The sequence below is a fragment of the Gobio gobio genome, assembly GCF_949357685.1.
Source record: "Gobio gobio genome assembly, chromosome: 8".
NCBI lineage: Eukaryota > Metazoa > Chordata > Actinopteri > Cypriniformes > Gobionidae > Gobio > Gobio gobio.
The window spans coordinates 4,533,223-4,549,524 of NC_137114.1; the positions used below are offsets into that span (position 1 = coordinate 4,533,223).

Genomic DNA, 16,302 nt, shown 5'->3' on the forward strand with positions numbered 1-16,302 from the left:
TGATTTGGAGTCAGCTTTAGCCATCCGCAGGGCTTCAGTGACCGACAGTAATGCAGTCTCTGTGGAGTGGCCGCTTTTGAAACCTGATTGGTTGATGTCCAACTGATTATTCTGTGAGAGGAAGGATGAAACCTGATTGAAAACCACTTGTTCAAGTGTTTTCGCTATGAATGGTAGCAGAGAGACAAGTCTGTAGTTATCTATGAGTGAAGAGTTTAACCCCTAGGAGTCTGAGCTGTTTTGGGGCCCTTTAGAAGTTTTGACATGCTCTGACATTTGTGAATTTTTCAGCTGCTTATAAACACATTAATGCCAAAAGTGTAATTACACTGTATTCAGCACAAACTGGGCTACCATAATATGTGAGCAACATGTATGTACATGCTTGTATTTTTGAGCGAATAATGTTTATGCATAATTTTTGAAAAAAATAAAAATAAAAATTTAATTAAGGCTTCAAAACACAATAGATATGTGTTCACAAGCCCTTTGATTATTGGGTGTTTTTGTTTCGAGTTTTTGCTTTAAACTGATATGAGAATCATTGAGCCTAGTCATTCACATAAAACAATATATTAATTTACATTTTGTAAAACACTTTCTTTACTCAGGCCTTATGCGAGTAGGCGTGAACGAGCCATGAATAATAATGTGATCACTCCTGAGAAACAAAGACCTGCATAATAATGAGCTGCATAATAAATTAGCTTTAGGTAGGCCTACTAGATTTTAGGTTTACTAGATAAGTACAGTAACAGTAAAAAAAAAATAATAATCGTTCCTGGGGGAAAAATCTAAATGTTTTTTACTTAAAGTTTTTACTTAAAGCAAGCTAAATTATCTGCCAAAAAATGAAAAAAGATTTCAATCATAAATGTTTTTGAAAGAAGAGCTAAAAAAACAGTAATATTGTGACACTGAAGATTGGCTCACTCATTTCAATGGCACATATTTTCTGAATCATTTGTAAACGATCAAATACACACAATACTCAAATATAATTTCGAGCTTCAGTCAGAAACACGTGAAATGCATGAGCCAGCGCTAAGGCTATTGTCTGCTATATTGGTATCAAATATACGAATATATTTATTTTACTAGTCTGTTATATTATATCAAATATATTAAAAACATTGATTAAAATTAAGATACAATTTATACAAAACGAAATTCAGTTTAAAGAAAGCAATTAACTTTATAATCAACAAACAAAAAAACAACAACATAGGGTAGAATATTTAAACATCAATATGAAGCAAAATTTGTTTTAAAAACATTGATTAAAATTAAGACACAAATTATACAAAACGAAAACAGGCCATATAAATCTTGTCTAAACAGTCTTGCCAGTCTTTTTGCGTTTCATATTCACAGATGATAACTGAATAAACTTACCACAATGAGCTCTGAATCAGCTTTCCGTGAGGAGAATTATTCCATGATTACTACTTAAAGCGATGTATCTGAACCATAACTTCACTAGTTGTGTTTGCAAGAGTTGATGTGTGTGTGGACGTCGACGTATGGATTGCCTGTATTTGAATCTGAATGAGCGCGCGGCCATGGGTGTGGCCGCATTAGGGGATAATGAGGCAGTAATGAGTTCACTGATATCTCCCTCTTTTCACACAGATTACATAAACACAGAATATTTGTTTTCGTTTTCATTACATGATTTAAAACCTGACATTTCAACGTTTCTTTAGACATATGTCTCATGTTTGTGAGACAAGTATTCACTAAGCTACAGGTCATTTTCTGAAGAGAATCAGATTAGACATCATTGAGAGACAGGCTGAAGATCGCAAATCATGTTTGTTTCCCTTATTTTGCAAAAAGCACAACAATTTGTTTTTATTGTGACTGTACACAAAAAAATAGAAACTTAACAGGATATAATGATGTATAACACTTGCATGAATTATAAAAAAACAACATTTCCTCTCTGCTGCCCTGAGTTTGGTCCGGTGTTCACGAAGGACATCAGATAGCCAAGGGTTAGAGGGAGTAGCACGTGCTGGCCTAGAAGACAGAGAGCAGACACTATCTAGACAAGAAGTTAAAGTGGAGCATAAAGTGTCTGTAGCGGTGTTAACATCCATAGTGGAGAATTGTGTGGATTCGGGAAGAGAAGATGACACAGCAGAGGAGATGAGAAGGAGAAAGTGAGCGCAGGTTTCCCCTGAAAGTAACTGGTAGAGGGGCTGGTGGTGCCTGAGTAGTAAATTGTAGATTAAATGTGATGAAGTAGTGATCTGAGATGTGAAGTGGTTTGACCACAATGTTCTCTGTAGTGCAGTTGCGTGTGTAGATGAGGTCAAGTTGGTTGCCAGATGTGTGGTGTTGAGGTGGGTGAGATCAAATGAGGCTAGGAGTGAGTGGAAGTCTGCAGCATACAGTTTGTTGATGTGAATGTTAAAGTCACAGAGGACTATAAGTGGACTGCCATCTTCTGGGAATGAGGACAGCAGCGCATCCAACTCGTCAACAAAGGTGCCTTATTGGCCAGGAGGCCGGTAAACGACTATAATATGGGTTGTAATGGGAGATGTCACTGTAATCGCATGGTATTCAAATGAGTTGTTGTTGCATAGAGAGGTGTGTGTTGAGTATTTCCAATTGTTAGAAATGAGAAGACCTGTGCCTCCACCCCTCCCAGTGTGGTGAGGGGTGTGAGAGAAAAATGAGTTGTTAGAGAGAGCAGCAGGGGTTGCTGAGTCTTCTGAACGGATCCAAGTCTCAGTTAAGGCCAAGGTATTAAGAGCGGATTGAGTGGCAAAGGCTGGAATGAAGTCAGCTTTGTTGACAGCTGACTGACAATTCCATAAACCCACAGAAAAAGAGGAAGGAGCATTAACAGAGGAGCGAATGGGACGCAGATTAGCAGTGTTGCGCTGCCTTTGGTGTGTAGTAGAGGAACGTGGTCGAGAGACAACAGGAATGTACTGAAAGCACAAGGTAAGTCAGTAGGGTGACTCTGATGAGTTCCTATAATTTTACAACTGGTATTGACTATTTTTACCACCGCATTCTTAGCTTTGACACTAAGACCGCCATACCAGCATAATGGAGAGAAAGTTACAACTGACTCAATGTAAGTCTTATAAAACAAGGTCATCAACGACCTGTCAATATTAAACTTTGACAATTTCCGTAAACAAAACAGGCGTTGCTGTCCCTTTTTACAAATCATCTCCACATTGGAATTGAAATTCAACCTATTATCAATCACACACCCCAAATAGTTAATGTTAATATTCAACATTCTGCTCTTTAATAATTGTACTCAAATGATCATTTTGATTACGTCTAAAATCGATACGCATATCCTTTGTTTTAGACACATTTATTTGCAGACATGCCCTGTCACACCACTGCACAAAATCATCCACCACTGGGACATGGCCATTCTCATCAGCACCGAGGAGGCTAACAACAGCTGAATCGTCTGCATATTTTAAAATAAATCTATTTTCATGCCTACTTCGGCAGTCATCAGTATATAAAATATATAAGAGGGGAGAAAGGACGCACCCCTGAGGGGACCCTGTGGAGGAAGACAATACCCCTGACAGACACCCATTTACCCTAACTCTCTGTGTTCCATCAGTTAAAAAATCCAGAATCCATCCCACAATACTAGAGTCTTACGCGCAAGTGGACGCCGATACAAGTCCATTTCGTGGAAACGTTCCGGAAGCGGCTGTGTGGGTAAATTATCCCCCAAACCTTACTGAATTTTCATCCACACTGCACACATCGTTCACAAATTGAGCTTCTAACAGCAATCAAGGCTTCGTCGGGACAACAGCAATTACACAACATGTTAAGATGAAGAGGAGCTCGATCTGTGGTTCTCTAGCCTGACGTCGTCATACTCAATTCTAGTCAGAATATGAGTCTGGTACCGCTCCATTGGGCTTTGATTATGGGGCGTGTTTCAACCCAACCAGGAAAGACCTCAATTGGATAGACCCACAACCAATCAGAGCAACGGAGCGACGCATAACGTCAGTTGTCAAATGTCAAGAGAACTCAACTGCACTGTGTTGCCAAGTCCGCGGGTTGAAGCGACCCCAATTATGTGATATACAGACCCAGAAATGCATATACAGACCCAAAATAACACATATTTTACCACCCAAATGCAATTTTTCCCGGAGAATCCCCCCCGGAAAGCTATTGGGCTTGTTTTTGGCTAGTTTTGAGTAGCAATTGGGCAGTTTTGTTGTAAAAACTTGGCAACCCTGTCTGCCCGCACGCTGGAATAAGTAACGTTAGAAGAAAAAGACGAGTGTAAACGATCAATGTAAAAAAAGAATTTAAGGATAGATAGAGTACTTACCAACACCATCATCATTTCTGAGAATAGTGAAGGTGAATGCGTATACGAACAAGTTCTCCGTTTAGGATTAGAACAAATTCAACCCAAGAGCCTTTGATGACGTGGATGATTACGTTACTGTTTATCATCTGTCCATCATCGTCTAAAGCCCGCCCTGATGATTTCATTGGTCCGGACAGTTTCTGTTCAGGCATAATTACTCCTCTACGGATCAAGTCCAGACCGAACTGCCCGAGTAAAAATGTTGTGGGCGGGGCTAAATTCGGCTGGCATCCAGGCTAGTGGTTCTCATCAGTCTGTGTACAAATGACACGACTTTACACTTTCCAAATGCCTGTAATGCATACGCCAAAGTCCAATACTATGGATCTGATTTCATGAATAGAGTTCATTTACTGTCATCTTTTACTCATGTGGTGTTGCTCTCACCAAAAACCACATTTATGAAAGCATTCGTCAGGTTTCATCTTTTCAATATCAGAATGATCTGCGATGATCGTATGGGATTTGTGTTGATATAAACTCACCGTGAGCTGTTTACACACATTCCCTTATCCAGTCATAATATTGTGAGCATTATTCAATTATTTACCTTGCAGAATTATTTTAATAACTTTGTAATATTTCTATAAAACTCATCATCTGATCTCCTCCTACAGTGAATAGAGACTCATAATAGCACAGAAAAACAATAAAACAGAGCTAAACGTGACTAAAAGAGTGTGATGTGAGATAACAGAAGAGATCACTTTAAAACATCAGGATTTATTCATTATTTAATGTGTCGCAATCATTTCTGTCCTTTCCTCTCCATGAGTTTTGACCATTTCAGTATTTAACCCTTGTATGGTGTTCGGGTCTGTTGGACCCATTTTAATTTTTTTATCAAAAGAAAAATGATACTATTCATTATTTTTTCAAACTGAGACTCTTTGGCCTTGGCTCATTTTCTGTGAGGAATAAATATCATAACACATTTTCAATGACCACACACTGTACACACAGTACATATTTATATTACACACAGGATGTTCGAGTCCACTGGACCCAGGGCTAATAAAAGTGTGGAAATCGTAGGTCCTGTGTCCCTTTACTCTGTCCTCCTCCTGTCAGGGCGGCTGTTAGTGTGTGTATGTTCATGTATATGGTTTATGAGGACATCTGTGTCTTCATACTAAATGGTGTTTTTTGAAATTCAAAAAATGCCAAATGTTTTCTGTGATGGGTAGGTTTAGGGGTTGGGTTAGTGTAGGGGATAGATTATATAGTTTGTACATTAGAAAAACCATTATGCCTATGGAGAGTAACCATACACCACATATCCGAGTGAGTGAGTGTGGGTGTGTGTGTGCGTGCATGAGTGTGTGTGCGTGTGAGAGAGAGAGAGATTGTGTGTAAGTGTAAGAGAGTGCAAGAGTGAGTTTTGTTTCTACCCCTGCCGTTCCCACACGAGATTGCAATTCTTAAATGTGATCTAACAACGTGTGGCAGCACGAGAACGGGTGAAACTGAGGAGGTTATAGTCTAGGTGGAACCTACCCCACAAAAACACCGACTACGCCACCCTGGGACTTTCACCCAGAGAAAGATTTTATTTATTTCCTAATTGCAAGACTGATACACTTAAGGACACCCAGGTACGCATACAATTAAGCCAGAGACGGTTCAACTTTGAAAATGGGCAACAACTTTATTGTAATAAAAATAAAAAACAGACCTATGGGGGGGGGGGGGGGGGGGGTATTTTTACTTGTTTAGAAATCCCATGAACTCATTGTGTTCTCATAGATGTCATATCATGGCATGTCATTTATTAAATTAATTTAACTGTTAAATACAGTGAACGACTGGAGGTGAACCAGTAGACAGACAGTGTGAGAAGACAGACAGACAGACAGACAGACAGACAGACAGACAGACAGACAGACAGACAGACAGACAGATATATGCTATGTAGTTGTTAAGGTAAGTGTTGCTAAGCTGTTGCTATGCAGTTGCTAAGGTATTCTGGGGGGTTGCTAGGGCACTCAGGGTGGTTGCTACGGTGTTGCTATGCAGTTGCTAGGAGTGGTTGCTATGCAGTTGCTAGGGTATCAGGTTAGTTGTTACGGTGTTGCTATGCGGATGGTATGGTATTCTATATGTGTGTGTTTGTGTGTGTGTGTGTGTGTGTGTGTGTGTGTGTGTGTGTGTGTGTGTGTGTGTGTGTGTGTGTGTGTGTGTGTGTGTGTGTGTGTGTGTGTGTGTGTGTGTGTGTGTGTGTGTGTGAGAGATAGAGAGAGAGAGAGAGAGAGAGAGAGAGAGAGAGAGAGAGAGAGAAACAGAGAAACAATACTCGATCACAGGGAATTCATTCACAGAAAGAAGAATCAATATAATATTTATATGAAATGAACAAAATAATCTTGATAAAAAGAAATATACAAACTGCCGGAACCAGTAATGGTTCCAAAACGGCAATACACAAGAAAAGAGAAAAAAACCAACAAATATAATTGACATACAATAAGACCTTGGCCAAGGGAAACAATTATAATAAGAAGAAAATCAAACAACTAAAAATACCTCTTGAACTAAATTAGTTTATCTAAGGCGATAAACTAAAGTCGATAAGGAAAACAAAAACAAAAAGGCAACTCTTAGCTTAATTGAAAGCACATAACAAAAAAAAAAAAGAAATTAAACACTTAATCAGCCAAATTAGAACTATAAGGCATCAACCCCCTTCAGTTAAAGGGGCTATATGCAACTTTTTCCCCAAAATAAACGTAACAATAGCCTTTTTATTTGACCATTTATGACTCCAACATCTCCTGATGAGCATACTGACACCTTGTCCGCTCACAGTGGGTGCACCGATAAGTCTGTATCCTATTTTTCATATTTTCTGGCGGGTCGTGTTTTTCCCGCGCTGTCTGCTGTCTGAACCAGCCTGGTTCCTGTTATTTATAGAAGAAAAGAGTTAACCCCATATAAAACAAATAAATCCCATACCATGTAGCCTACATACCGATCAAGCAGCATTCTGTATCATTACAAGTTAACTCACACTGCTACAAAAGGTAAAGATAAAATATTAACCATATATGCTGTTTATATTGCTTGTAATTGGGATGAAGTAAACATCTGTTGAGTATTTTAACTTAACATTTTTGATTGTGTTGAATTAAAAACCCCAAAATGCAGCGGGTCCACCAGACCCACGAACACTGGCTGAATAACAGAAATATTAACACCACACAAGGGTTAAAAGTGTAATAAAGTTATCAGTGCAGGAAAAAATAATTAAAACTGAAGAATATATTCAAGAATAGGCATAAAAAATAAAGAAACTGTACAAAAGAGCAAAACTATTTGAACGAAAGAAAAAAATAAGAACAAACAAACAAGAACAAAATTACGAATAAAAACAAAAACAAAGCGACACCAAGTACTTGAGCAAAAAAAAAAAAAAAAAATTATATATATATTACCACTTTATTCACAAAATATTAATTATAATAAAATAATAATAAAAATTTTAACACGCGCATGCGCTGTGGTGCTCTCGTGAACGCGCGTGTCTGTTTACTTCTCTCTCTCTCTCTCTCTCTGTCTCTCTCTCTCTCTCTGTTGCGGGGAGCGTGTGTGAGAGAACGCTGCAGTGGTGAGAGTGATCTTTTCTCTTTTCTTTCTGTTTTCCCCACACTGTTTTATCATAGCTGTAGAGTGTTTTAAACTATTGGTGTATTGTTGTGTGAAGTATAAAGTAAGGGGACGCCGTTGGCAGGTGTTGCCATGGCGGCATCACCGGTGCTGCCCGGTCAAAGTTTTGACAAACTTTCACGTAGGCATGGCATTAAAGTATTGCCGTCCTTTAATTGTTCCGTGGAAGATTGTGCTTTGGCTGTTGGGAAGGCTGTCGGTTATAATAGTATTGTGTCGGCTTCCCGAATGAATAGCGCTGTGGTTGTTTTTTTGGACGCCATAGAGAAAGTGAATAGTGTTGTTCAGAGTGGAGTTGTGATCCAAGATACGCTTGTTTCTGTTGTACCGTTAATTCAACCAGCAAAAAGAATAATCCTCTCTAATGTTCCACCCTTCATTAAGGACGAGTTGCTAATAACAGAATTGTCCAGGCATGGCAAAATCATGTCGCAAATTAAAAAAATACCGTTAGGTTGTAAGTCTCCGCTGCTCAAGCATGTTGTTTGTTTTAGACGGCAAGTGTACATGATTTTAAACAATGGCGAGGATGATTTGAATGTGACATTCAAATTTCGAAATGATGGTTTTGATTATGTCATTTTTGCATCTTCCGATACAATGAGGTGTTTTGAGTGCGGTAGAGAAGGTCACACTAAGCGCGCGTGCCCTGGGAGGGCTGAGGCGGCTGAGGCGACAGGTGCGGCTGAGGCGTCCGATACTGGTCTATTGACAAATGAAGATGCCGGTAGTAGCAATGTGGAGCAGACTAGTGTTGGTAATGTAAATGGGAGTGTGAGAAAAGAGGTTGGAGATGGTGAAAACAGTAAGAGTGTTGATGCTAGAAGGCTTGAGGGTGAGGAAGGTATGGATGTAGAAAGTACAGAAAATGGGAATGAAAATGGAGATAATGTTACAACTGATAGTGTCATAGCCGCAGCTGAATCTATTTTAGCTGAGGAGAATAAGAATAATGACTTTGGAAAGGATGAGGCTGTGTTTAAAGCTCCTTCTAGTAAGAGGAAACGTATTAGGAAATCCCCAAGGAAAAATAAAGCGGTGATGGATCAACAAGCTGATAAGAGTGATGAGACTGAATGTAGTGCAGTGGATGATTCTGATAGTGAAGTTGTCGATGGTAACAATGAGAAAGTTCAACAAAGTTATACTTTTGTGAAAGTGAGAAACTTCTTACAAAAGACAAAAAATCTGAAAAATGTCCAGATTGTAGACTACTTTCCTGATCGGAAAGCATTCATTGATTCAGTTGGGATGTTGATGAGGGGAGAAGGTGAAGAACAATTCACAGTACAGGAGATATACAGACTGAAGAAATTTGTTTCTAAAGTAAAACTGGAATTAAAGAATGAAGATGGATTTGAAACTACATAGGTTTCCTTTTCTTGAGTTACTGTGTGTTTTTATATGTTGCTCAAAACTATGTAATCAAATGAGTGCAATAAAAGTGGGCACTCTTAACTTGAATGGTGCTAGAGATATTCAAAAAAGAGCACTATTATTTGAGTTAATTAGTCAGAAAGGTGTGGATGTAATGTTCATACAGGAAACACACAGTGATTGTTTAAAGGAAATTGACTGGAGGAAAGAATGGCATGGGGAAGTGTATTTCACACATTTAAACTCTGTTAAAGCTGGAGTTGCCATCCTTTTTGCAAAAAGGTTTTTGCCAGTTTCATGTGAAATAAAGCAAGTGATACCTGGTAGATTATTAGTCCTACAAGCAAAATTTGAAAAGTTTAATTTTGTTTTTCTTAATCTATATGCTCCGACAAATGGTACTGAAAGAATTGTCTTTCTTAATACTGTCAGTGTCTTTCTACAAAATTGTAATTCAAATGATTATCTCTTTGTGGGGGGGGATTTTAACTGTACGGAGAATGATGTTCTTGATAGGAATCATTTGGAACCTCACACTGCCTCAAGTCGTGTTATACGTGAATTGATTGAAACCCACGATTTATGTGATGTGTGGAGAGAATTGAATAATAACAATAGGCAGTATACATGGACACACTCAAGAGAAAATGCTATTTCTATGGCCAGGCTTGATAGGTTTTATTGTTATCGGCATCACTGTAATATTGTTAAAAAGTGTTTGATTACCCCAGTTGGGTTTTCGGATCACTCTTTGGTTTTATGTGAAGTGTTTATTGCAAGTGTTAAAATAAAGAGTGCTTATTGGCATTTTAATGCATCTTTGTTGGGTGATATGAATTTTAGAAATGTTTTTTGTAATTTTTGGGGAATTTTCCAGAACAAGAAAAGTTGTTTTAAAGATTTAAGACAATGGTGGGATTGTGGGAAAGTGGAAATAAAAGCTTTATGTCAACAGTACGCTTTCAATGTCTCTCGGGACATTATACACACAATGAGTAAACTTGAAACTGAGATTATTGAATTGGAAAATTTAGTTGGAGTTACTGGGGAACAAAAATGTATTGATGCTCTAAAGTGTAAAAAGTCATTTCTCACAGACATGCTGGGTATAAAGACACAAGGGGCTCTGGTTAGATCACGCTATCAGATGCTTACACAAATGGATGCCCCATCAAGGTTTTTCTTTGGCCTAGAACGTAAAAATGGGCAGAGTCGATTTATTCACTGTATTAGAACAGAGAATGGGCAGGAATTGAAAGAGCCTGCACAAATCAGGAAAAGGGCTGTACAATTCTATGCTGAGTTATATAGCAGTGAATATAAAGAGAATGAGGAGTTGTCTGACAAGTTTTATGAAGGTTTGCCAAATATTGCCCAGGACTCTGTAGCAAAACTTGATAAGCCTCTTACGGAGCAGGAGCTTTTAAATGCTTTAAAAGATATGAAGACTGGTAAAGCACCCGGTATTGATGGCCTCTCCGTGGAGTTTTATAAGGCTTTTTGGGGAGTGATGGGTAAAGACTTCTTGGATGTTTTAAATGAAAGTTTGACCGTGGGTTCCCTGCCTTTGAGTTGTAGGAGGGCGGTGGTGACCTTGCTACCTAAGAAAGGGGACTTACAGGAGATAAAGAATTGGCGACCTGTAAGTTTACTATGTACAGATTTAAAAATTCTCTCTAAGGCCTTGGCCAATAGATTAAAAGATGTGATAGGACAAGTGGTCCATTCTGACCAGACCTATTGCATACCTGGAAGGTCGATTATGGACAATATTACTTTAATCAGGGATATTCTGGATATCTCTGGTTATCACGATCTTGATATAGGCTTTATTTCAATTGATCAGGAAAAAGCCTTTGATCGAATAGAGCATCAATATCTTTGGAATACGCTTGGTGCTTTTGGCTTTGGGTCCATTTTTTGTGGAATGATTGAAGTATTGTACAAAGACATTGAGAGCGTACTGAAGATCAATGGTGGTTTGAGTGCCCCTTTTAAAGCTGGGAGAGGTATAAGACAGGGATGCGCTCTCTCTGGAATGTTGTATTCCCTGGCAATCGAACCCATGTTAAACCGGCTGCGTTCTCGTATTGAAGGTTTTAAGTTGAGAAATCAAAGTGTTCAACACCAAATATCCGCGTATGCGGATGATGTCATGATTTTAATTAATGGAAAAAATGATGTGATCAATTTGGAGTCTACTGTTAATGATTTTGGTGTGATTTCTGCTGCACGGGTGAACTGGGAGAAAAGTGTTGCACTGATTAAAGGGGACTGGAAGAATGGTTCTCCGGATTTACCTGGTGGTTTGCAGTGGAAGAAGGGGGGTTTTAAGTATCTGGGTGTTCATCTTGGAGATGTAACTGTGCAGCAAAAGAACTGGGATGGGATTATAGAAAAAATGGAGGGCAGACTGAAGAAGTGGAGATGGATTCACTCTCAGTTATCGTTCAGAGGGAGAGTACTGATCCTGAACAACCTGATGGCCTCATCTCTGTGGCATAAGCTCTCATGTGTGGAACCTCCCAAAGGACTGTTATCACGTTTACAAGCATTATTAGTGGACTTCTTCTGGGACAGGCTGCACTGGGTCCCTCAAAGTGTGCTTTTTCTGCCATTGGAGGAGGGAGGACAAGGTCTGGTGTCTCTATCAAGCAGATATGCAACGTTACGATTACAGTTCATTCAGAAGTTCCTTACAGGCTCTGTGGATGTGGTATGGAGAGAAGTTGCGAAAAGCATTCTTCAAAGAGTGGATGGACTTGGACTAGATACTGCTTTGTTCTTCACGGATACCAAAAAGCTACGCTTGAGTGGATTATCTTCATTTTATCATGGTTTGTTCAAAGTTTGGCAGTCTTTCAATATTAAAAGAACAGGAAATGCCAACCCCCTGTTTTGGTTGTTGGAGGAGCCTCTAGTTAAGGGGGCACGGTTGGACATAACAGACCAAGTGCCTAATCTCTCTCAGAGACTGTGTGACACCCAGACTGTAAAACTAGGTCACATAATTAAAGTGGCTAAATGTGATCTGAAAGACACTATGGCTGTGGCATCTTTACTTGGACAAAAGTCTATGCGACAAACCTCAACAATCCTGGAGTTATGGAGACAGAAACTGACAGTAGAGGATTTGTCACTTCTTGAAAGATATGAGAATGGACATTTGCTTCCTGATACGAGAGACCCTTTTCCCAAGCATCTGATCACACCAGATTTAAAGGAAATGTCTGGTGTTTTGTTAAACTTGAATGGGCTTCAGGACTTACTATTAGATGAATTAAGTGGGAAACTGATGTATAAATGTTTTGTTAAAATATTGTACAAGTCAACACTGTGTGAGAAAATAGATAATGTCTGGAGAGAGAAATTTGATGTTGGAAATGAAGTTAAACCATATTGGAGGGTCCTATACAAACCACCATTGATGAAAAAGTCAGGAGATCTGCAATGGCGGATCCTGAAGGGGGCTATTGCTGTTAACTCTTTTGTCTCAATCATTAACCCCGATGTCAATGAAGGTTGTGCTTTTTGTGGGTTAAGAGAAACAATTTATCATTGTTTTGTGGATTGTAATAGGCTTGAACCACTTTTTGTATTATTAGGAAAATTGTTCTTGGGTTTTAAAGAAAGTTTCACACTCTTGGCTTTCATTTATGGAGCAGGATATAATCGTAATCAAATGTTCAAATGGCAGTTGATTAATTTTATGATCGGCCAAGCAAAAATGGCAATATATATTTCAAGGAAAAATAAGATAAAGAATATTCATGGTCAAGATAGTGTATTGTTGTTCAAGGCATTCGTTAGATCTAGGATCTCAGTTGAATTTAAGTATTACAAAGAGATGCAGGATTTGGCAACCTTTATATTAAGGTGGTGTTTTAATGAGGGTTTTTGTACTGTGTGTGAGGAGGATTTAGTTTTTGGTCTTTTGCTGTGTTGATTGTCTTTGTGATAATGATTGGACTATGTGTTCTTTGTTAATGATTGAATAAAAGTGTGGGTTAAAAATCAATCTCTCTCTCTCTCGTCGCAAATGTAAAGTGAAAGTAAGTTAGAGTTTGCCTGTCGCCATTTTAAGCAGAGAAAATACGAATACGATACGGAAAAACAGAGCTTTAAAGTGTTATTAGAAACGTTTATGGAAGTTTAAGCAGGAATTTCCGTGTGTCTTTATGATGTTAAAGCTGGAGGATTTGAGAAGCTGTATCTTGTGAAAGTTTGATCGAGGTGAGTGTTCATGTGTGTGACTTCCTCATGTTAATATGAATCTCTGCAGGACATTTTGAGCGATTGTTTGTTTGATTTGAACTCTTTAACGAAGGGTTTATTTTGTGTTTGGTGTCTGTGATTCTTCAGAGGTTTAACAGCATATCTGTAAACATGAGTGACTGAGCTTGAGTTAACACACATGATCCTTTCCTCACACACTCCAGATGTGTTCAGCCCCGACTAAACGCTGCAAAACGTTTTTTAAACGGTAACGGTGCTGCTTTGAACACCCTGTTCTGTTGAAGCAAGAGTTGTAACTATGGAAGGCCATTCTTTGTGTTCTTTTTGAGGAATTTTCGGAGCCTGATGAAATCGATATGAATACGTGTTTAATACTGCAAAATACATGCAATCACTGCCTTTGCTGTCTAGAATAAAAGACAACATCCCAATCCCATTTATTTAACTTTTTTATCTCCAGGTAATCAATTCTAATTTAAATCATCTTACTTTTTTAATAGCTTGTATTTTCTTTCTCACTTTATGTCAAGCACTTAATTACCATATATATATATATATATATATATATATATATATATATATATATATAATATATATATATTATATAAATAGTGTTAAATAGTGGAGATGGTGGTCCAGTGGGTTAAACCACTGAACTGATATGCAGAAGGTTGCTGGTTCAATCCCAGCAGTCACCACCAGTGTGTCCTTGAGCAAGGCACTTTATTCCACGTTGCTCCAGGGGGATTGTCCCTGTAATAAGTGTACACTGTAAGTCGCTTTGGATAAAAGCGTCTGCCAAATGCATAAATGTAAATATATTATATATATATATATATTATATATATAATCATATCTTCAATTGTTGTGTATACTGAGCGGACACATTTGTAAACATATCTTCACTTGGACCCATTGTGTGAGCTGTCTCTTTAATACCGCGTGGTTTATAAACATGTTGCTGCTGATTGGACTGACATATTTGACACACCCACCGAACGAGAGAAAACGCATCTCAAACCCGTTACACACCGTTTCCAGGAAACATGACGTTCAACCGGAAACCGTAGCAAAACGCTGCGCACCGGTTTGAGCTTTGAACGTGCCCCAGGTGTGTGCAGATAAATTATGAAGGATGTTTAATGTAATAATTTAATTTAGTGTCTGATGTTTGTTCATTCAGAGTCAGTGGAGGAGCTCAAACTCATCAGATTCTCCTGCAGCTTCATCATGGCTGATCCACAAGGATCCACAGATGGAGATTTCTCTCCAGGATGCAGGTACTTTCAACACACACTGTTAAATATTGGGTTACATCACGGAGAAAGATCAGTCAAAGTGTTTTTGATGAAAGATGAATGTGTTTATATTAATATGGTTCCTCTCATAAAGAAAGATCACAGTAATCTAAAGGGTTAAACTGAATCTGTTCCAGTTCAGTCCAGCAGAAGAGCTCAGACCCAGAGTCCAGCTGTGTGTCTATGAAGAGTGACCGCTCTATGGGTCATCCAATACAGTTTAAGAGTGGAGACACATGGCCTGATCTCAGGTATATCATTTCTAAGATTATGTGTTTATATTAATATGGTTCCTCTCATAAAGAAAGATCACAGTAATCTAAAGGGTTAAACTGAGTCCAGCAGAAGAGCTCAAACCCAGAGTCCAGCTGTGTGTCTATGAAGAGTGGCCGATCTAATGAGCCAATGAAGTTTAAGAGTGAATACAAACGGCCTGATCTCATCTCTATAAAAGTTATGCTCAGGCATATAAATCTTTAGATGCCTATAACCAGTGTTGGGATTAACGCGTTAAAAAAGTAATGCATTACAGTAACATATTACTTTTTGCTGTAACGCAGTAGTGTAAGGCATTACTAATCAATTTTCAGTAATATTTTACTCACGTTACAACACACTTTTAGCCCAAAATTAAATTGTAAAGAAAAAAAAAAGACAAAAACAGCAAGACCGCAAGACAACGAATGAAAAATGCAAGTAAGTTATTATCTGTTCGTGGTCAGTCAATAGCCGCGTGTGGTGTCCAAGTTTGTAAATAAAGACTAAATGACAGCTCGCGCTGGCCAGTAGAAAAGCGGCTAAAGAAGGCTTTTCAAAGAATAGCACAACGGCGAGCACATCGAGTATAAACATCTCCGCAAACGGATGAGGCGCGCGCGGTCAGCAAAACTAAAATAAACAAGGCTTAATGGATGAAGATGGCAGAAGACGACTGTACATGCGCGAGATGGACGTATGCGCATTACTTCGAGTTTGTCAGAGATAAGGACAAGAAGAACGTAATAGTCAAATGCATATGCAGTCAAATGCAATCTTTGTCTAAAACCGAAAGAACTATCGACATCGCGAAATAGCCCTAGCCATTAAAAAAACAAACTTCTCTTGCACTTTGTGCATGGTGGTTTTGTGTTGTGAACCTCTTGAATTTAAAGAGAATAAAATAATGACAACAATAAGAAAAGAACAAATGTGCATCTTGTCATGGCATTAGAGTTTACATTCAGTTCTGTTGTGTCTAATATGAATAGACCCAAGCTATTGCCAGATAATCACTTTACCTCTACCATACTTTTTACAGACGTGGATCGTTTGTGATTCATCCTTTCTTGCACTCTGTCATTT

General features: G+C 38.6%; 1 protein-coding gene across 2 annotated transcripts in view; it reads left to right on the forward strand.

The window, feature by feature from the left end:
* Positions 1–7,950: 7,950 nt before the first annotated feature.
* LOC307130998 (NACHT, LRR and PYD domains-containing protein 3-like) overlaps positions 7,951–16,302 on the forward strand; it is a 33,045-nt gene continuing 24,693 nt past the window's right edge. Inside the window, exons 1-3 of one of the 2 annotated variants that reach the window (XM_079824363.1) lie at positions 7,951–7,991; positions 14,847–14,943; positions 15,099–15,212. In XM_079824363.1, coding sequence (XP_079680489.1) covers positions 14,894–14,943; positions 15,099–15,212 — 164 coding nt within the window. In that variant the 5' untranslated portion in view covers positions 7,951–7,991; positions 14,847–14,893. Of the gene's footprint in view, positions 7,992–13,429; positions 13,661–14,846; positions 14,944–15,098; positions 15,213–16,302 lie in introns of those variants that run through there. The other variant, XM_079824364.1, reaches the window with a different exon arrangement.